At 52.7% G+C, this 22,764-nt stretch overlaps 1 protein-coding gene across 6 annotated transcripts in view; it reads left to right on the forward strand.

The window, feature by feature from the left end:
- LOC147107996 (3',5'-cyclic-AMP phosphodiesterase 4C-like) overlaps positions 1–22,764 on the forward strand; it is a 373,788-nt gene that overhangs the window by 313,537 nt on the left and 37,487 nt on the right. For all 6 annotated transcript variants that reach the window (XM_086004381.1, XM_086004383.1, XM_086004382.1 and 3 more), the window contains one exon: positions 1,165–1,211. In XM_086004381.1, coding sequence (XP_085860507.1) covers positions 1,165–1,211 — 47 coding nt within the window. The remainder of the gene's footprint in view (positions 1–1,164; positions 1,212–22,764) is intronic.

Raw genomic sequence — 22,764 nt, forward strand, 5'->3', positions numbered from 1 at the left:
TGGTGAGCTGCCTTCTTGAACCGCTGCAGTCCGTGTGGTGAAGGTGATCCCACAGTGCTGTTCAGGAGGGAGTTCCAGGATTTTGACATATTTCCTTCAAAGGTACCAGTTTGTAAATCATTGAGTACAGAAGATTTATTGCTGTCTGAAAAGCCCCCGAGTTGCCCCCATTAGTGAGTAGAAATACCTCACACCTGCCCCTCAAAGGTGAGTCATGGGCTGTACCTGTTTGGGAGTGTTTGATGGGGACAGTGTAGAAGGAGCTTTACTCTGTATCTAACCCGTGCTGTACCTGCCCTGGGAGTGTTTGATGGGACAGTATAGAGGGAGCTTTACTCTGTATCTAACCCGTGCTGTACCTGCCCTGGGAGTGTTTGATGGGACAGTGTAGAGGGAGCTTTACTCTGTATCTAACCCGTGCTGTACCTGCCCTGGGAGTGTTTGATGGGACAGTGCAGAGGGAGCTTTACTCTGTATCTAACCCGTGCTGTACCTGCCCTGGGAGTGTTTGATGGGACAGTGTAGAGGGAGCTTTATTCTGTATCTAACCCGTGCTGTACCTGCCCTGGGAGTGTTTGATGGGACAGTGTAGAGGGAGCTTTACTCTGTATCTAACCCGTGCTGTACCTGCCCTGGGAGTGTTTGATGGGACAGTATAGAGGGGGCTTTACTCTGTATCTAACCCGTGCTGTACCTGCCCTGGGAGTGTTTGATGGGACAGTATAGAGGGGGCTTTACTCTGTATCTAACCCGTGCTGTACCTGCCCTGGGAGTGTTTGATGGGACAGTGTAGAGGGAGCTTTACTCTGTATCTAACCCGTGCTGTACCTGCCCTGGGAGTGTTTGATGGGACAGTGTAGAGGGAGCTTTACTCTGTATCTAACCCGTGCTGTACCTGCCCTGGGAGTGTTTGATGGGACAGTGTAGAGGGAGCTTTACTCTGTATCTAACCCGTGCTGTACCTGCCCTGGGAGTGTTTGATGGGACAGTGTCCCGGGTGTGTTTGTTGGGACAGGTGGAAACCTGCTGGAGCGAGAGGCTGAATTGACCATTTCTTTGTACTGTTGACCTGGGCTCACGCACGAGTTTGACCTGAGACCACCGTCATGGGCCGTGGTCATGGGCTGGTTTCTGACCCTGTCTTTGTGTTTCTCCTGTTAACAGACGATCGGCAGGATGCAGCTCAGGGACCTCTCGGTCGACCCTGTCAGGTGAGTGAAGGGGCTGGAGTGGGTCAACCTCAGCCAGAGCTTTCCTCTCCCCATCTCGGACCCGTGACGCCCGCTGGGAAGGGAAAGTGCGCGGATTGGGTGTGAGGCAGGACCAAGCTTGGGTGTGATGCCCCCCCATAGTGAATAGTCTGTGACACTTGCTTGTCTTGGTTCACACATGAAGAACGGTCGCATGGTCGAAGGGACAGGGGGCGGTGGGGGTGATGCCTAGCATCGTTGGAATCCCAAACTCCAGAGAGTCAGCGCTTCAGGACAGGAGGGGAGAGAATTGGTGTTAATTGGAGGGGAGGTGGAAGTGATTGATTTGAGAATTAAAGCTGCAAATTTCCTCAGAAATCCAGGACTACAGTAGGCCTTGTCATTGCGAGGCGGGAGTGGCAGTGAGTCCCATTTACACCGAATCTCTTAGAATCATACAGCACAGGAGGCCATTCGGCCCATCGTGCCTGTGCCGGCTCTTTGAACGAGCTCTCCAATTAGTCCCGCTCCCCCGCTCTTTCCCCATAGACCTGCAAATTTTTCCCCTCAAGTATTTCTCCAATTCCCTTTTGAAAGTTACTATTGAATCTGCTTCCACCGCCCTTTCAGGCAGCGCATTCCAGATCACAACAACTCGCTGCGTAAAAACATTCTCCTCATCTCCCCTCTGCTTTTTTCCCCCAATTATCTTCAATCTGTGTCCTCTGGTTACCGACCCTCCTGCCACTGGAAACAGTTCCTTATTTACTCGATCAAAACCCTTCATGATTTTGAACACCTCGATTAAATCTCTCCTGAATCTTCTCTGCTCTAAGGAGAACAATCCCAGCTTCTCCAGTCTCTCCACATCACTGAAGTCCCTCATCCCTGGGGCCATTCTAGTAAATCTCCTCCGCACCCTCTCCAAGGCCTCGACATCCTTCCTAAAGTGCGGTGCCCAGAATTGGACACAATACTCCAGCTGAGGCCTAACCAGTGTTTTATAAAGAATCTCCACCCTGTTTGTCCCGGCTTTCCAGATCACATCATAGAATTACATCGGATATACAGCACAGAAACAGGCCATTCGGCCCAACCAGTCCATGCCGGTGTTTATGCTCCACTCGAGCCTCCTCCCGTCTTTCCTCATCTAAATCTATCAGCGTAACCCTCGATTCCCTTCTCCCTCAGATGCTTGTCTAGCCTCCCCTTAAATACATCTGTGCTATTCGCCTCGACCACGCCCTGTGGCAGCGAGTTCCACATTCTCACCACTCTCTGGGTAAAGAAGTTTCTCCTGAATTCCCGATTGGATTTCTTGGTGACGATCTTATATTGATGACCCCTAGTTATGCTCTTCCCCACAAGTTGAAACATTCTCTCTGTATCCACTCTATCAATATCTTCCATAATTTTAAAGACCTCTATTAGGTCACCCCTCGGCCTTCACTTTTCAAGGGAAAAGAGACCCAGCCTGTTCATCCTTCCCTGATGGACATAACCTCTCATTTCTGGTAAGACTCACTGCACGGCGGCACGAAGCGAGCGTTAAAAGTGCTTTAAAGTGGCCACCAAAGTGGGAAAGGCCGCTCTCCTCACAGTAACCAGTGGTATAGCCTTGTCGCAGTGGTGGTACAGTTCCACTATTTCCACCCTCTCCGCCCACACACACACCTACCAGGCACCGCCCCCCTCCCCCCCCACTTTATTTTTAATTCGCCTGATCCCGAGAATTCCGACATTTAGCAGAGCTATGCCGCTCCACTGTTGTTACGACGACGGAACGGGATGGCGTGTTTAAAGGCAACTTCTACTTAACTTAGTGACAGGATGAAAGAAAGAAAGAAAGACTTGCATTTCTATAGCGCCTTTCACGGCCTCAGGACGTCCCAAAGGGCTTTACAGCCAATTAAATATTTTTGAAGTGTAGTCGCTGTTGTAATGTAGGAAACGCAGCAGCCAATTTGCGCACAGCAAGCTCCCACAAACAGCAATGTGATAATGACCAGATCATCTGTTTTAGTGATGTTGATTGAGGGATAAATATTGGCCCCAGGACACCGGGGAGAACTCCCCTGCTCTTCTTCGAAATGGTGGCCATGGGATCTTTTACGTCTACCTGAGAGAGCAGACGGGGCCTCGGTTTAACGTCTCATCTGAAAGACAGCACCTCCGACAGTGCAACGCTCCCTCAGCACTGCGCCGGGGAGTGTCGGTCTGGATTACGGGCTCAAGTCTCTGAAGTGAGACTTGAACCCATGACCTTCTGACTCAGAAGCTCGAGTGCTACCTGCTGAGCCACAGGCGGCACGTTAGGCATGTGCGCTTCCGGGCTCCGAAATCACATCGGCGCGCCCCCGCAGATTCGTGAAACCCTGCGAATCGGCCTGTGCGTCATTCCGTGGCCCCAGGACTGCACTCCGGGCCCTGAGCAGCAGGACTCCAGGCCGGGTTTTGCCTTGCGCCGTCTGGCAACGTACCTGGGGAGCCCACACAGGGCTGCCTCTCATGCCGCAGTGAGTATGCTAACCATCCCATTGACGTCAGCGGAGGACCATTAATAAGAATACCAGGCGGGCTGCTCACTGCCCGGCTGTTTGCTTGCGATGCCAGCTCTCTTTCCCCCCCCCCCCCCCCGCCAACCCCGTGATCCAACAGGCCGTCGTCACCTTTCACTGACCTTCGAGTCCGCTTAACCCTTTCCCGTAACCGAGCTCTGCGCTGCCACTTTAATCCCTGCGCCCGCACCACGTGTAAAAAGAGGCACCCTTCAGGAGAACTCCGGGTCTGAGAGCGCGCAGATCCGCACAGAATCACTGAACAATCCCCCCCCCTCGTTTGTATATTTAAAGGGACATCGCTGCCCTCCACACTCTGGCTTCCAGCTGTATCCTGCCTGTTTTTTTGCTGTCTCGAGCCATCGCTGGATTACTTGCGTGCGATTGCCACGTGTCTCCTCCAGGCTCTTTGCCCACCAGAAGAGTCAATGCAAACTGGCCCACTCCATTATTTAAAGGGAATGGGGGGGTGGAGGGCAGAGGTGGGGTGGGCAGGAATTACCTCGCCTCCAGCTCAGTCCCTGGGACGCCTGCTCTGAAAATTGCAGGGCACTTCCGCCTCACAATCCCTCCCTGCGATAATTTTAAATATTTTTTTAAAAGAAAATTTTAAATGGGCCGAGCGTGTAACCACGAGAGGGACACTGACGGGTCACTGTAACCCTGGCAACAGCAGCGCTAAACGTTTCTGGAGTTTGGCATGTGGCCCAGTGGGTGGATTCGCTGCCTGGCGTGGGGACTGAGCCACATGGACCAGGAGGCTAACTGGTTCCAATCTGGCTGTGTGCTGGTTTAGCGGATCTCTGCCAAAGCAGCGTGAGTGGGGCAACAACTAGCCTCGGCACTCCTGGTTTAGGGAATGGAAAATTAATCCAGAGTTCCCGCCCCTGATCTTTGCCCAGTGGCCCTTTCTGGAAAGTGAGTGAGTGTGTGTGTGTGTGTGTGCGTGCATGCGTGTGTGTGTGTGTGTGCGTGCATGCGTGTGTGTGTGCGTGTGCGCGTGTGTGCGCGCGCTTGTGTGCGTGCGCGGCGCGTGTGTGTGTGCGCGTGTGTGTGCGTGCGCGTGTGTGCGTGCGCGTGTGTGTGTGCATGCGTGTGTGTGTGCGTGCGCGGCGCGCGTGCGTGTGTGTGTGTGTGTGCGTGCGTGTGTGTGTGTGCGTGTGTGCGTGTGTGTGTGTGTGTATCAAGTGAGGATGGGATCGGAATCTGCTGTAATGCTCTCCAATGTCGAATATCCTGTATCTCACAGTCGCGCCTGATCCTGACCTCCTCTGATGTCGAAAAGCATGCGGCAGGATACCGATCCAAAGCAGGAATCCTAGCCCATTGCTTCCCTTTCTCTCACCCCCAAAGAAGCCAACTGCAGTCCCCCCTGCCCAGCACCCACCCCACAGCTGTCCTGGTGAGGTCACTTAACACGGCACAGACCGGAGATCAAAGCTGGACATTTCCCCGGCTGCACGGGCTGATATCCCTTGGGAAAATCCCTAATCTGTCCGATTTCCTCGCACGCAGCCCAACGTAAAGTCCAGGTGAAGCGCACAGCTCCCCAGGCTTGGCCTCCGACAAGCCAGAAAAACCTTCCCGACTCTCTGAAAGATCCTCAGATTATTCTTGATTTGCTCTCCCGGGAAAAGTGGCAAGAGCTGGGCTCTTAATCTCAGTGTAGTGAATGACTCTAACCCAGGGCTGGATCTGTGCTCCTCACTCTACAGTTGCCCATCAGCAACAACACAGCCAATGGCTCCGAGGGGAACCATTAGAGGGTCAGACAAGTTACTAAATATACACACGGACCCAGCACTCCTGTCCGATCAATCAAGCCGCAACGTTAATTGAGCACAGCAGCAATCTGCTCGAGTGTTTGAAATAAATTCACAGAGCTTCGAGCGATGCTCAGCATCACCGACTCCCTCCCAGCAGTGTCAGCTGTGGCTCAGTGGGTCACTCTCTCACCCTGAGGTGAGTTCAAGCCCCACTCCAGAGATTTAAACACATAACCCAGGCCCAACACTCCTCCAACGCCAGTATTGAGGGAGTGCTGCACTGTTGGAGGTGCCGTCTTTTGGATGAGACATTGAACCGAAGCCCCGACTGCCCTCTCGGGTGGATGTAAAAGATCCCATGGCGACTATTTTGAAGAAGAGCAGGGGAGTTCTCCCCGGTGTCCTGGGGCCAATATTTATCCTTCAACCAAATCACTAAAAACAGATTATCTGGTCATTATCACATGCTGTTTGTGGGATCTTGCTGTGTGGACTCCTGTTGAATCTACACCGTACGCTCTCTGGGTGCGAAATTCCACACAGTGGAAGGTCAGTGGAAGGTCAGTGGAAGGCTATCCGGCCTTGTGAGGCAGCGGCCCGTGGTGGATCTGCTTGAGGGTCTCCCGGACCCTCTGGGTCTTTGTCTCCAGGCAGAAGGCAACCGATCCCCTCCGGATAAGGTTTGGGATTCTTAAGGGGGCTCCCGCTGGCTCGCCTCACTGTTTTTCAAGCTTGCTGCTTGCCATCAGAAAACTTTCGAGATTGTGTTGAGAGAGAGACAGAGAAAGTGAGGGAGTGTCCGGGGGTGGGGGGGAGAGAGAGAGAGAGAGAGAGAGTGGGAGGGAAGGACTAGAGAGAGTGAGCAGGAGGGAGGGAAGGACCAGAGAGAGTGAGGGAAGGAGAGAGGGGCTGGAGAGGGATGAAGGGAGGGACCAGAGAAAGAGGGTGCGAGAGAGAGATGGACCAGAGGGAGGGAGCAGAGAGAGAGGGAAGGAGGAGGGACAGAGCGAGGGAGGGGGAACAGAAGCAGACTCAGCGCTGACTCCTGGAGGACACCACTTCCAACCCTTCTCCAATCCGGACAACACTCCTCTACCCAAACTCTTTGTTTCTTGTCCATCATCCAGCGCTCTGTCCGTTCCACCACATTTCCCCTGTACCGTGTGCCTGACTGTTTCTAACAAGGCTTTAGTGAGACATTTTACGAAGCACCTTCTGGCCACCCATGCACACTGCATCTGCTGTGTCCCCTTTATCCATCCAACCAACTACAACAGCTTGCCTTTATAAATTCCTGTAATGCAGAAAAATATCCCAAGGTGCTTCACAGACACATGATCAGACCAAAATAGACGGCAAGCCAAAGGAGGAGATATTAGGAGGGTTTGGTCAGAGGTAGGTTTTAAGGAGGTTCCAGAGCTTGGGGCCTCGGCAGCTGAAGGCACGGCCGCCAATGGTGGAGCGATTAAAATCGGGGGTGAACAAGAGGCCAGAATTAGAGGACCAGAGAGTTCAGTGGGGGTGGTTGGGGCGGGGTGGGGGGGCAGTGAGGTGTTGTAGAGCTGGAGGAGGTTACAGAGATAGGGAGGAGGGCGAGACCATGTAGGTATTTGATAACAATGATGTGAAATTTAAATTTCAGGCAGGGGTGAGGAGTGAATGCGATTTTTGTGCTGGGTAAGATATGGGCAGCAGAGTTTTGCCCGAGTTTTAAGTTTACAGTGGCTTTAAAATGGGAGGCCAGCAGGATAAATTGGGAATAGTCGAGTCTGGAGGTAACAAAGGCATGGATGAGGGTTTCAGCAGCAGATGAGCTGGGACGGGGCTGGAGTCAGGTGATGTTACAGAGCTGGAAGCAGGCGGTCTTAGTGATAGAGGGGAAATGAGGTCGGAAGCTCAGCTTGTGGTTGAGTAGGATGTCATTCACTTCTTTTAATAGCACTGTATCTAACCCGTGCTGTACCTGCCCTGGGAGTGCTTGATGGGGACAGTGTAGAGGGAGCTTTACTCTGTATCTAACCCGTGCTGTACCTGCCCTGGGAGTGCTTGATGGGGACAGTGTAGAGGGAGCTTTACTCTGTATCTAACCCGTGCTGTACCTGCCCTGGGAGTGCTTGATGGGGACAGTGTAGAGGGAGCTTTACTCTGTATCTAACCCGTGCTGTACCTGCCCTGGGAGTGTTTGATGGGACAGTGTAGAGGGAGCTTTACTCTGTATCTAACCCGTGCTGTACCTGCCCTGGGAGTGTTTGATGGGACAGTGTAGAGGGAGCTTTACTCTGTATCTAACCCGTGCTGTACCTGCCCTGGGAGTGTTTGATGGAACAGTGTAGAGGGAGCTTTACTCTGTACCTAACCCCATGTTGTACCTGCCCTGGGAGTGTTTGATGGGGATAGTGTAGAGGGAGCTTTACTCTGTATCTAACCCGTGCTGCACCTGCCCTGGGAGTGTTTGATGGGACAGTGTAGAGGGAGCTTTACTCTGTATTTAACCCCGTGTGTACCTGCCCTGGGAGTGTTTGATGGGACAGTGTAGAGGGAGCTTTACTCTGTATCTAACCCGTGCTGTACCTGCCCTGGGAGTGTTTGATGGGACAGTGTAGAGGGAGCTTTACTCTGTATCTAACCCGTGCTGTACCTGCCCTGGGAGTGTTTGATGGGACAGTGTAGAGGGAGCTTTACTCTGTATCTAACCTGTGCTGTACCTGCCCTAGGAGTGTTTGATGGGGACAGTGTAGAGGGAGCTTTACTCTGTATCTAACCCGTGCTGTACCTGCCCTGGGAGTGTTTGATGGGACAGTGTAGAGGGAGCTTTACTCTGTATCTAACCCGTGCTGTACCTGCCCTGGGAGTGTTTCATGGGACAGTGTAGAGGGAGCTTTATTCTGTATCTAACCCGTGCTGTACCTGCCCTGGGAGTGTTTGATGGGGACAGTGTAGAGGGAGCTTTACTCTGTATCTAACCCGTGCTGTGCCTGCCCTGGGAGTGTTTGATGGGACAGTGTAGAGGGAGCTTTACTCTGTATCTAACCCGTGCTGTACCTGCCCTGGGAGTGTTTGATGGGACAGTGTAGCGGGAGCTTTACTCTGTATCTAACCCGTGCTGTACCTGCCCTGGGAGTGTTTGATGGGATAGTGTAGAGGGAGCTTTACTCTGTATCTAACCCGTGCTGTACCTGCCCTGGGAGTGTTTGATGGGACAGTGTAGAGGGAGCTTTACTCTGTATCTAACCCGTGCTGTACCTGCCCTGGGAGTGTTTGATGGGACAGTGTAGAGGGAGCTTTACTCTGTATCTAACCCGTGCTGTACCTGCCCTGGGAGTGTTTGACGGGACAGTGTAGAGGGAGCTTTACTCTGTATCTAACCCGTGCTGTACCTGCCCTGGGAGTGTTTGATGGGACAGTGTAGAGGGAGCTTTACTCTGTATCTAACCCGTGCTGTACCTGCCCTGGGAGTGTTTGATGGGACAGTGTAGAGGGAGCTTTACTCTGTATGTAACCCGTGCTGCACATGCCCTGGGAGTGTTTGATGGGGCAGTGTAGAGGGAGATTTACAAGGAATGATAGACTGCCATAGATTCATAATGATGGATTATGTCAGTGGTAAAATAATGGGAGAATTGTCCTTTATTTGCAGTGGGCTTGGCGGAGAGAGATATTCCTGCATTTTAATCGGGAGGTGGTGGGTTCTCTTGTATTTGACGCTGAGGAACGTTTCTCATGTGTTTGCAAACATTGTAAACAATGGAAATCACGGCAGATTCCATCACAGAGTGACCTGCGGGTGACACTGTCAGAGCAGAACTCATGAATGTTTTTCACTTAACTTCTCCCCAGCGTCAACCTTAAAGGGGGGAAAATTCGTCCCCTTAGCACCTCCCGTTGGTGCCAGTAGATGGCACTAATGGGGCGCTAGGCCAGTATTGCCGGGGCGAGGCGAATCCAGCGCTGCATGCCAAATCCGCCCCCCCCACCGTAGTGCCGCCGGTAAGAGGTATCGCCAGGTAGATCATAACGTCAGTGAGTGTGCAATGCTCACTGACCACCTGATTTGCAAAATTGATTCCTACCACTTACCTCACTGCCTGGAGTAAGCACCGACAGGGAGAGCTGGCGTGCAGCACCAGGAAGCTGGCTCCAGGGACGTTATTTAAAGGGATCATCAGTAATCACTCGCAGCCGTCAAGTTAGTGCAGTTTCAGTGTTTTTTTCTCAGTTTCACCCACTGCAACGGTTTCATTTAGTTATTTCAAGGTTCATTTGTATCAGGAATCTTCTGGCAGCTCAAAAGTAGCTACATTTATTCTTCAAAGATTCAAATCACTACACTTGGTGACATTAATGAGGACTGTACAGGCAGTCGACCTCGCCCTCCAGGATCCACGGTGGAGGGAGCGGAGGCAGCAAGAAAGACTGCAACATGTGCACAGAGGGAGGAGGAGGGCCATCAGGACTCTTACCAGGAGGCCTTACCCTCCGAGGGTATTCCGAGAGCACTTCAATTGAGCAAGGAGCCGTGTATTCGGAAGCTAAGCTTCACCAAGGAGGTGGTCACAGAACTCTGCCACCTCTTGCAACCAGACCTCCAGCCTCAGATCAGGGTGACCATGGTGCTCCCAGTGGCAGTCAATGTCACCGTCGCCCTCAATTTCTTCGCCAGCGGATCCTTCCAGTCTGCAACAGGAGACATACCTAACATCTCAAAGTTCGCCATCCATCACTGCATCCGGGAGGTCATTGAGGCTCTCTACAGCAGGAGAAGGGACTACATTGGCTTCCCGATCACCACAGAGAAGCAGGATGAGTGTGCATGTGGCTTTGCCAGGATAGCAGGCTTCCCCATGGTGCAGGGTGCCATCGACTGCACCCACGTGGCTTTGCGGGCACCGCATAACACTCCTGAGATCTTCCGTCACCACAGAGGCTACCACTCACTTAATGTGCAGTTGGTGTGTGACCACACAGTGAATCCTCACCGTCAATGCCCGCTATCCTGGCAGCAGCCATGATGCCTTCATCCTGCGCCAGACCGGTGTGCCAGTACTCTTCCAGCCACCACGTCAAGCTCGAGGTTGGCTGGTTGGAGACAAGGGCTACCCGCTCTCCACCTGGCTCATGACTCCCCTCCACAGCCCCAACACTCGTGCCCAGCACTCATATAGTGAGAGCCATGCTGTCACCAGGAACATCATCGAGCAGACCATCAGCTGCTGAAGCAATGATTCCGCTGCCTTGACCACTCGGGAGGAACCCTCCAGTGCTCGCCAGAGCGGGTGTCCCATTTCACGGTGGTCTGCTGCATGCTCCACAACTTGGCCATCATGAGGGCCCAGCCCTTGTCAGCAGGGATTGCGGGACCACCTCAGGAGGACAATAAGGCGGAGGAGGAAAAGGAACAGGAGGGAGGGAGGAGGCAACGAGACAATCGGCCTTCTGGACGGGCTGTCCATGACCGGCTCATCAGACTGCGATTCACATGAATGAACCCCAGATCCCCGTAGCTCACCACATCCCCATCATACAATCCCTGTCTCATGGCCTATCACAGAGTCCTCCTGGGCGCAAAGGTGAAATGAGCAGCATGGTGGCATAGTGGTTAGCACTGTTGCCTCACAGCACCAGAGACCCGGGTTCGAATCCGGCCTTGGGCGACTGTCTGTGTGGAGTTTGCACATTCTCCCCGTGTTTGCGTGGGTTTTCTCCGGGTGCTCCGGTTTCCTCCCACAGTCCAAAGATGTGCGGGTTAGGTTGATTGGCTATGATAAATTGACCCTTAGTGTTAGGGGGATTAAATATGTGGGGTTACGGGGATCGGGTGGGATATGTGTCGGTGCAGGCTCGATGGGCCGAAATGGCCTCTATCTGCACTGTGGGGTTTCTGTGATTCTGTGATCACATAAATTCTAATAACTAATGATCCTTGTGCCTGCCATAGTTGAATAGCTGTCATTGTGTGCAAGGTGTGAGATGTGGGTGTGAGTGTTGGTAGGTAGAGATTGTTGGTGGGTGAGTGCCTGGGGTGTGGTGCTTTGGGCAGTGTGTGCAGACTGTGGCACAGATGGTGGGACGTAGCATTTGTTGAAGCATTCAATCACCCTGACCCCCCGAGTGAGGTTGTTAAATTTCTTCCTGCACTGTGCGCTCCCCAAGACGTGCTGCGCTACCTCCCTCCACATGGTGTGGAAGACTTGTGGCGAGGGCCTCCTGCCACTTGCCGGGTAGAGAACCGCCCTCCGTCTCTCCACAGCGAAAAACGAAGCCTCCAAAGCTTCGTCGGAGAATCTGCGGGCTCGCTCCCTCGGCTGTGGACCTGCCATGAGCACACCTGGTTCAGTCCTCCGGCTCCTTCTCCTTGTTATAGTCAGAGAGTCATTAAGGCACAGAAGGAGGCCATTCGGCCCATTGAGTCCGTGCCGGCTCTCTGTAGAGCAATCCAGTCAGTCCCACTCCCCCGCTCTATCCCCGTAGCCCTGCAAGTTTATTTCCCGGAAGTTCCTATCTAGTCTCCCCTTGAAAACATTGAGGGCTAAAAATTCAGTGGCGCCGCGTTTGGGGTGCCAAGCTCGCCTGGGCGCCGGAATTTGCGCTCCGGCCAGAGCCGCTTGCGCCCTCCCGATATTCAGTGGGAGCGCCCCAAGAGGGACTCGGGGCGCTGCTCGAGGCTCCCCGCGTCCCGCTTGGGGCGCTCAAACTGAATATCGCCGCGCTACGTGCCACAGCGCCACATGCTGTGGCACGGCGCGCTACTGTACTGCAGGCCTTCCTCCCCTTCTTAAGGGGGAGGGGCCTGCACCAGCGCGATCACCGATCACGAGTGCCAGCAAAAGAGCCCGACACCGAGGAGAAGTGCCGGGCTTTTGGGACACAGCCGGCACTGCCCGGGGGGGTGGATCAGGAGGCCGGGGAGGGCGGCGCAAGGAGGTGCTGGCAGGCGGCCACCAGAAAAAATGGCCGCCCCGCACCTCCACCTTAATTTGCGCCACTACCGCCACAGGTAGGCCCTGTGAACCGGTCGCGATTTGCGACCGGCGTTACAGAGACGGGCGCGACCAAATATCGCGATCGGGGCGGGAGCAGGGCGCTGCGCACACCAATGACGTCATCGGTGGCGGCGCAGTGCTACAAGCTAACGCCGCCATTAGCGCCCCGCTAAATATCACGGGAGGCGTGGCCAGTGGCGCTAAAGCCACTGAGTGCCCTCTTTGGGCGCTAACTGGTGGCGCAGCCCACTGAATTTCTAGGCCTGAGTGTCTCCACTTCCACCACTTCCATCGGCAGCGAGTTCCAGGTCCTCACCACTCGCTGCATAAAAAAGTTCTTCCTCACATCCCCCCTGTACCTCTTGCCCAAAACCTTAAGGGGGAGAAATTCAGTATCGCCCCGTTTGGGGCACAATTATCAGCCGGGCACAAAGATTAGCGCCTGGCGCTAATTATCGCCTCCGACTGCAAACTTGGCTTCTATCGCCCCTGGAGGTGATTGGAGCGCTAAATCAGGCGCTACACACCTCTCTTAAGGCGCTAACGCCGAGGAACGAGGCGCTACCGCAGAGCGCTGGCGAAGCTCATGTGATGTCAGTCAGCAATGGAACACAGACACACTGGCGCCGGCCAGTTCTTAAAGGGGAGGGTCGATCTTGCTCTCCATCCACATCCTGCTCATTGCAGCCTTGAATCTCGGCCTGGAGAGACCTGTACACCAAATCTGCTGGAAAGAACAATGGAGAGGCCCAGGGAAAGAGCTCAGAGTGCAGCCCCCACAGTCTCTTCTAAATCGATGCAAGGAAGGTCAAATCAAAATGAACCTGCAAAGTGCTGCTCAGTACCCAAAACTCCTTCACACAGCGTTGAATCTCTCCAGAAGTCTCTCGCTGACAGAAAAAGGCAGGAAGCGGTCGCCTTTAAATAGCGCTCCCCAGTCCCTTCCCGACTGCAAAATGTTCCCCTCAACCTGTCGTTGCTAGTGGCAGGTGGTAAGGCAGGGGGCGCCACTCAATATCCGGTCCGGGGCATTGCACGCTCGACTGACGTCACGATCTGCCGGCGCAGGAGATCGTGGCGGTAGTGTTTAGCGCTGCCGCAAAATGTCTGGTCAATTTTGTGAGCGGTGCAAACATCGCCGCGCCCGGGCGCTCGTTGCTTTGTGCCCCATTAGAGCCCTCTTAGGGCAAAGCAACCCCTAAATCTGTGTCCCCTAGTCCTTTAAAAAAAAATTAGTTTATGGGATGTGGGCGTCGCTGGCAAGGCCATCATTTATTGCCCATCCCTAATTGCCCTTGAGAAGGTGGTGGTGAGCCGCCTTCTTGAACCGCTGCAGTCCGTGTGGTGAAGGTACTCCCACAGTGCTGTCCGGGAGGGAGTTCCAGGATTTTGACCCAGTGACGATGAAGGAACGGCCGATATATTTCCAAGTCGAGATGATGTGTGACTTGGAGGGGAACTTGGAGGTGATGGTGTTCCCATGCGCCTGCTGCCCTTGTCCTTCTAGGTGGAAGAGGTCGCGGGTTTGGGAGGTGCTGCCGAAGAAGCCTTGGCAAGTTGCTGCAGTGCAACTTGTAGATGGTACACACTGCAGCCACGGTACACCGGTGGTGGAGGGAGTGAACGTTTAAGGTGGTCGATGGGGTGCCGATCAAGTGGGCTGCTTTGTCCTGGATGGTGTCGAGCTTCTTGGGTGTTGTTGGAGCTGCACTCATCCAGGCAAGTGGAGAGTATTCCATCACACTCCTTACTTGTGCCTTGTAGATGGTGGAAAGGCTTTGGGGAGTCAGGAGGTGAGACACTCACTGCAGAATATCTAGTCTCTGACCTGCTCTTGTTGCCACTGTATTTATGTGGCTGGTCCAGTTAAGTTTCTGGTCAATGGTGACCCCCAGGGTGTTGATGGTGGGGGATTCAGTGATGGTAATGCCATTGAATGTCAAGGGGTGGTGGTTAGACTCTCGCTTGTTGGAGATAGTCATTGCCTGTCACTTGTGTGGCGCGAATGTTACCTGAATGTCATCCAGGTCTTACTGCATGCGGGCATGGACTGCTTCATTATCTGTGGAGTTGTGAATGGCACTGAAAACTGTGCAGTCATCGGCGAACATCCCCATTTCTGACCTTATGTTGGAGGGAAGGTCATTGACGAAGCAGCTGAAGATGGTTGGGCCTAGGACACTGCCCTGAGGAACTCCTGCAGCGATACCCTGGGGCTGTGATGATTGACCTTCAACCACCACAACCATCTTCCTTTGTGCTAGGTATGACTCCAGCCAGTGGAGAGTTTTCCCCCAATTCCCATTGACTTCAATTTTACTAGGGCTCCTTGATGCCACACTCGGTCAAATGTTGCCTTGATGTCAAGGGCAGTCACTCTCACCTCACCTCGGGAATTCGGCTCTTTTGTCCATGTTTGGACCAAGGCTGTAATGAGGTCGGGAGCTGAGTGGTCTTGGCGGAACCCAAACTGGGCATTAGTGAGCAGGTTATTGGTGAGTAAGTGCCGCTTGATAGCACTGTCGATGACACCTTCCATCACTTTGCTGATGATTGAGAGTAGACTGATGGGGCGGTAATTGGCCAGATTGGATTTGTCCTGCTTTTTGTGGACAGGACATACCTGGGTAGTTTTCCACATTGTCGGATAGATGCCAGTGTTGTAGCTGTACTGGAACAGCTTGGCTAGAGGCGCGGCTAGTTCTGGAGCACAAGTATTCAGCAAGACAGCCGGGATGTTGTCGGGGCCCACAGTCTTTGCCATCAGCTAATGGAAACAGCCTTTCTCTGTCTACCTGATTCAAACCTGTCATAATCTTGTACACTTCTATCAAATCTTCCCTCAACCTCCTTTTCCCCAAGGAGAACAAACCCAGCTTCTCCAACCTGTCCTTGTAGCTAAGATCCCCCATCCCTGGAACCATTCTGGTAAATCTCCTCTGCACCCTCTCAAGGACCTTCACATCCTTCCTAATGTGTGGTAACCAGAACTGGATGAAATACTCTAGTTGTGGCCTAACCAGAGCTTTATAAAGGTTCAGCGTAACTTCCCATCTTTTGTACTCAATGGCCTAGAAATTCAGTATAGCCACGTTTGGGGCGCTACAGCCGGGCGGCCGCTAAAGTTTGCGCCCGGCGCAACTTCGCGCCACCTTCGCCGATATTCAGTGGCATCGCCCCAAGAGGTTGCTGCTGCGCTAAAACAGGCGATGCACGACTATCCTTAGGCGCTAAGCCGACGGCCCGGGGCGAAACCCCCGAGGGCGGGCGCAGCGCAGGTGCGGCGAGTTGCTGATTGACGGCAGACACTCTGGCGCCGGTGAGCTCTTAAAGGGGGAGGGTGGATTTGTTTTTTTGAAAGGCCAAGACTGGTGTATTTGTGTTTTTTGAAAGGCCGAGACTGCTCGATTTGTGTTTTTGGGGGGGGCTCCTCTCCATTAGTTTGTTATGTGGGGAGGGCACAGAGGTATCAAAGTAATAAATGTTCTTAAATCGCACTGTCCATGCTTTCTTTTGGAAGTCCTGGTTGCCCTGCTCGGCTGAGGGCTTGTGGAGCGGCTACATTCATCTTGTGCCATTGGCACAAGCCATTCCCTGAGAGGGGGCCTAGAACCGACGTTCAATAAGCCGCCGACGGGCGGCCCTTGCACTTTCTGCCTCCCTCCTGTGCTGGTCCTCCTCCTCCTCCTCCTCCTCCTCTGGTGGTCCTCCAATGTCTGGTGGCAGTGGCTGAGTCCTGCGGATAGCCAGGTTGTGCAGCATGCAGCACACGACCACAAAATGGGAGACTCGCTCAGGCGAGTACTGTAGGGCTCCTCCGGAATGATCCAGACAGCGGAACCGTTGCTTCAGGATGCCGATTGTTTGCTCAATGAGGTTCCTGGTTGCTTGATGGCTGTCATTGTATCCCTCTTCAGCAGGGGTGCTGGGCGCACGGAGCGGGGTCATCAGCCAGGTGCACAAAGGATAGCCTTTGTCCCCGAGAAGCCATCCTCGTGGGTGAGGCTGGGCCTGGAACATGTCTGCCACAGAAGTCTGGCGCAGGATGAAGGCATCGTGGCTGCTGCCTGGAAAGCGGGCATTGACAGCTAGGATGATCTGCCTGTGGTCACACACCAACTGCACGTTGAGCGAATGGTAGCCCTTCCGGTTGCGGTAATCCTCGGCATGCTCTAGAGGTGCCCGCAAAGCCACATGCGTGCAGTCAATGGCGCCCTGCACCATGGGGAAGCCCGCTAATGCTGCAAAGCCCATTGCACGCTGTTGCTGCTTGACAAGGGCCATGGAGAAGGAGATGAACTGACGTCTCCTTCTGAAAAGGGCATTGGTCACCTGGCGGATGCAGCAATGTACGGCAAACTGGGAGATGTTGGAAATGTCCCCAGCAGCGGATTGGAAGGAGCCGGTGGCATAGAAGTTGAGAGACACCGTCACCTTCACTGCCACCGACAGAGACATCCTGCTCCTCAGCTGTGGCTGCAGATCTCCGCGAAGCAGGTGGCAGATCTCAGTGACCACCGCCCTTCGGAATCGCAGCCTCCGAACACACTGCTCGTCAGACATGTTCAGATATGAGAACTGCTGGCGGTATACCCTGGGTGGGTAAGGCCTCCTTAGCCGACGCCTGTTGCCCCTTCTCCCTCTGGCCATGACTGCCACTCTCTCACGGCGTCTCTGAGCCCTTTGAATGCAATGGAGAAGGCCAACGTTTGCACCCATTGCAGCCCCCATTATATGTTTCCAATCAATGCTATGGCTCTGAAGTTAAAGACAAGTGCAAAGCTGTGGCCTGAAGCCACAAGTACCTGTGCGAGTGTTGAGCCAAACCAGAAAGCTCTCTACCTTTGTCTCTCTGCAAAGATCCGTCTCTCACAAAGAAGGAGTGTTGCAAAATGGCTGCCATTTCTACTGCAGGAGGAGTGCCTTTTAATTAGCGCGCCCCGCAGCGACTGGGAACCGTTCCCCTCTACCAGTCGCTAGGGGCGCCAGGCGCGCAATAGGCCGGCGCCACTGAATTTCTGGTTTGGGGCGCACAAAGGGCGTTGCACGATGAAATGACGTCAGGATCTGCGCGCGCAGCTGAGCGCGCGCAAAGGCTTTGCGCCGCCGCTAAATCTTTACTGAAGTTGGGGAGAGGCGCAGATCGCGCAGCGCCCGGCCGCTAGCCGCCTAGCGCCCCACATCTCCTCCTCCTAAGGCGCTAGCGGCTGGTGCAAACAACTGAATTTCTAGGCCAATACCTCTATTTATGAAGCCCAAGATCCCATATGCTTTGCTAGCCACTCTCTCAAAATGTCCTGCCACCTTCAGAGATCTATGCACATGAACCCCCAGGTCCCTCTGTTCCTGCACCCTCTCTCGAACTGTGCCATTACGTGTATATTGCCTCGCCCTATCCCTTCTGTCAAAATGCATCACCTCACACTTCTCTATTAAATTCCATCTGCCACTTGTCTGCCCATTCTGCTAGCCTATCTTTTTTTTTATTCATTGATGGGATGTGGGCGTCGCTGGCTGGCTAGGCCTGCATTTAGTGCCCATCCCTAACTGCCCTTGAGAAAATGGTGGTGAGCCGCCTTCTTGAACCGCTGCAGTCCATATGGTGTAGGTACACCCACAGTGCTGTTAGGAAGGGAGTTCCAGGATTTTGGCCCAGCGACAGTGAAGGAACGGCGATACAGGTCCAAGTCAGGATGGTGTGTGGCTTGGAGGGGAACTTGTAGGTGGTGATGTTCCCATGCGTCTGCTGCCCTTGTCCTTCTAAGTGGTAGAGGTCGCAGGTTTGGAAGGTGCTGTTGAAGGAGCTTTGGCGAGTTGCTGCAGTGCATCTTGTAGATGGTACACACTGCAGGCACAGTGCGCCGGTGGTGGAGGGAGTGAATGTTGAAGGTGGTGGATGGAGTGCCAATCAAGCGGGCTGCTTTATCCTGAATGGTGTCGAGCTTCTTGAGTGTTGTTGGAGCTGCACTCATCCAGGCAAGTGGAGAGTATTCCATCACACTCCTGACTTGTGCCTTGTAGATGGTCGAAAGGCTTTGGGGAGTCAGGAGGTGAGACACTCGCCGCAGAATTCCCAGCCTCTGGCCTGCTCTTGTAGCCACAGTATTTATATGGCTGGTCCAGTTCAGTTTCTGATCAATGGTAACCCCCAGGATGTTGATAGTGGGGGATTCAGCGATGGTAATGCCATTGAATGTCAAGGGGAGATGGTTAGAGTCTCGCTTGTTGGAGATGGTCATTGCCTGGTACTTGTGTGGTGCGAATGTTACTTGCCACTTGTCAGCCCAAGTCTGAATGTTGTCCAGGTCTTGCTGCATATGGACACGGACTGCGTCAGTATCTGACGAGTCTTGAATGGTGCTGAACAGTGAGCAATCATCAGCAAACATCCCCACTTCTGACCTTATGATGGAGGGAAGGTCATTGATGAAACAGCTGAAGATGGTTGGGCCTAGGACACTGCCCTGAGGAACTCCTGCAGTGATGTCATGTGATTGAGATGAATGACCTCCAACAACCACAGCCAACTTCCTTTGTGCTAGGTATGAATCCAACCAGTGGAGAGTTTTCCCCTTGATTCCCATTGACTTCAGTTTTGCTAGGGCTCCTTGATGCCACACTCGATCAAATGCTGCCTTGATGTCAAGGGCAGTCACTCTCACCTCACCTCTTGAGTTCAGCTCTTTTGTCCATGTTTGGACCAAGGCTGTAATGAGGTCAGGAGCTGAGCAGCCCTGGCTGAACCCAAACTGGGCGTCAGTTAGCAGGTTATTGCTGAGTAAGTGCCGCTTGATAGCACTGTCGATGACACCTTCCATCACTTTGCTGATGATTGAGAGTAGACTGATGGGACGGTAATTGGCCGGGTCGGATTTGTCCTGCTTTTTGTAGACAGGACATACTTGGGCAATTTTCCACATTGCCGGGTAGATGCCAGTGTTGTAGCTGTACTGGAACAGCTTGGCTAGGGCGCAGCTAGTTCTGGAGCACAAGTCTTCAGTACTATTGCCGGAATGTTGTCAGGGCCCATAGCCTTTGCAGTATCCAGTGTCTTCAGCCGTTTCTTGACATTACGTGGAGTGAATTGAATGGGCTGAAGACTGGCATCTGTGATGCTGGGGACCTCAGGAGGAGGCCGAGATGGATCATCCACTCGGCACTTCTGGCTGAAGATAGTTGCAAATGCTTCAGCCTTGTCTTTTGCACTCACGTGCTGGGCTCCACCATCATTGAGGATGGGGATATTTTTGGAGCCTCCTCCTCCTGTTAACTGTTTAATTGTCCACCACCACTCACGACTGGATGTGGCAGGACTGCAGAGCTTTGATTTGATCCGATGGTTGTGAGATCGCTTAGCTCTGTCTATCGCATGTTGCTTCCGTTGTTTGGCATGCAAGTAGTCCTGTGTTGTAGCCTCACCAGGTTGACACCTCATTTTTCGGTATGCCTGGTGCTGTTCCCGGCATGCTCTCCTGCACTCTTCGTTAAACCAGGGTTGATCTCACGGCTTGATGGTAATGGTAGAGTGAGGGATATGCCGGGCCATGAGGTTACAGATTGTGGTTGAATACAATTCTGCTGCTGCTGATGGCCCACAGTGCCTCATGGATGCCCAGTTTTGAGTTGCCAGATCTGTTCGAAATCTGTCCCATTTAGCACGGTGGTAGTGCCACACAACACGGTGGAGGGTATCCTCAACATGAAGACGGGACTTCGTCTCCACAAGGACTGTGCGGTGGTCACTTCCACCAATGCTGTCATGGACAGATGCATCTGCAACAGGTAGATTGTGCTGTTGCAGTCGATTGGTATCCTTCTCACTGTTTGCCACACCTCCAAGTTTGGTATTATTGGCAAATTTTGAAATTTTACTCTATTCCAATATCCAAGTCATTTATATATGTATATCAAAAAAAGCAGTGGTCCTAGCACTGACCCTTGGGGGACACCACTGTCTACCATCCTCCAGTCTGAAAAACAACCATTTACCACAACTCGCTGTTTTCTGTCCTTGAGCCAATTTCTTATCCAAGCTGATACTGACCCACCTATTCCATGAGCCTCAATTTTGTTAAGCAGCCTTTTATGTGATACTTTGTCAAACACTTTCTTAAAATCCACATAGACAACATCCACTGCATTCCCTTCATCAAACATCTCTGTTACTTCATCAAAAAATTCAATTAGATTAGTGAAACATGATCTGCCTCTGTTCTTCTTCTTCTGCTTGCAGAGGCAGCTGCACAGCCGGCAATGCTGAGAATGAGGTGCTGCAGCATCAATGAACCTCCCCTTTAAGTAGTGAAAAAACCCTGTGGCAATGATGAGTTGCGATTAGACTGCACCCAATATTGGTCCACCCTTTGAGTGTAACGCCACTGAACTTGGGTTTTAAGACTTGATTTAGGACTCCAATCATTGTATTGAGCAGTGAGCACAAATTTTTCGTGTAGTCTAAAGCATTTTTCTACTGACACCGCCCATTCCTGGGCTATAACGAATTTCTCGGCCAGAATGTCTGACAAATAATATTGCTTTTAGTCACCTGTCCAAATATCTCCGATGTGGCTCGATATTTGATAATTGCTCCGCTGAAGCATCTTGAGACGTTTTACTGCGTTAAAGGCGCTATATAAATGCAAGTTGTTGTCGTTGTTGATGAATTTAGCGTCCCTGCAAAAATTAGATTCGGTTTTTATTTTGTGCCTCTCGCTGTTGGCCGTTTTTTTTTTTCTCCATCTCAACGTTTCGTAGTTTTCTTGTGAAATTCCTCCCCTCCCTCCCACGTAGTTTTCTCCCATCTCCTGCTGTCAGCCCTGACTCTCACTGGGGTACAGCGCCACGTGGGCCAGCAGACCACCCCTGCCCAAGCACAGCCATCCTTCGTGTGTGGGCCTGCGTTGAGTGTCGGTAGATATTAAATCGATCCCTCGGGCAAAGGGGCACATAGAAACATAGAAGATAGGAGCAGGAGTAGGCCATTCGGCCCCTCGAGCCTGCTCCGCCATTCAATGAGATCATGGCTGATCATCCAAATTCAGTACCCTGTCCCTGCCTTCTCCCCATATCTCTTGATCCCTTTAGCCTTAAGAAATATATCCAACTCCTTCTTGAATATATTTAATGAATTGGCCTCAACTGCCTTCTGTGGTAGAGAATTCCACAGGTTCACCACTCTCTGGGTGAAGAAATTCCTCCTCATCTCTGTCCTAAATGGCCTACCCCTTATCCTTAGACTGTGACCCCTGGTTCTGGACTCCCCGACCATCGGGAACATCCTTCCAGCATCTGTCCAGTCCTGTTAGAATTTTATAAGTTTCGATGAGATCTCCTCTCATTCTTCTAAACTCCAGCATGTACAAGCCCAATCGACCCAATCTCTCCTCATACGTCATTCCTGCCATCCCAGGTATCAGTCTGGTGAATCTTCGCTGCACTTCCATGGCAAGAACATCTTTCCTCAGATAAGGTGACCAAAACTGCACACAATACTCAGATGGGCCCCATTCTCTCCTCGCCCGCTTACCCCTCGCACTTTCCAAGGGTCACTGGATATAGCATCCAGGGTCGCAGGAAGCCTGCCTGATATCCGCAGCCCAGGGCTCCCGAATCCAACCGTAGCCCCTCTTCAACTCCGCCCTCCCCCCCAATCACCCCTATCTCCCACCTTGGCTGAACTGAGCTATCTCAGCACAGGCCGAGAATCAAACCCGGGCCTTTCTTGGTATACATGACTCAAGAGCTCACAGTCACAACCACCACCTGAGCCCTTGGCCAGGGGGATTGGAAGCCCTGTGGTTCAGTAGCTTTCTACTGCAGTTCAGAATCCACCATTCCGCACCACTCCATGTCAGATTTTCCAGTAAACTGCTCATTCACAAGAAGCCTTTTGCCCGCTGCAGGCTCCGGGAAGCAGGCTGTGGAGGATTCGGGGATCTCCCTTCAGACCGTGGCTCAGATAAGCTTCCCATTCAGTCAGCGGGCCACTCTGGAATACCTGTTCCCTAATTGACCTGTCGGATAGAGTTAACTTTTGATTCGCTTCAAGGCAGTGAGAAAACAAAATGAACAGCCAACATCAGAACTGAAAAGTGACTGAATTAATCAAAAAACAAAAAGGCAAAATTAGAGAGTGAGGGAGGGAGGGAAGGAAGGGGGGTTAAAATGTTTCCAAACTGCACTTTTATATATTCAAGATTTAAATCGTTGAACCCATGCTTTCAGGTAATTTAAGATCGGTGCACAGCGAGGAACTGCAGTGTACGTTTTG

The sequence above is a fragment of the Somniosus microcephalus genome, chromosome 13 (assembly GCF_052327205.1).
Source record: "Somniosus microcephalus isolate GS21.2 chromosome 13, FLI_Smic_1.0, whole genome shotgun sequence".
NCBI lineage: Eukaryota > Metazoa > Chordata > Chondrichthyes > Squaliformes > Somniosidae > Somniosus > Somniosus microcephalus.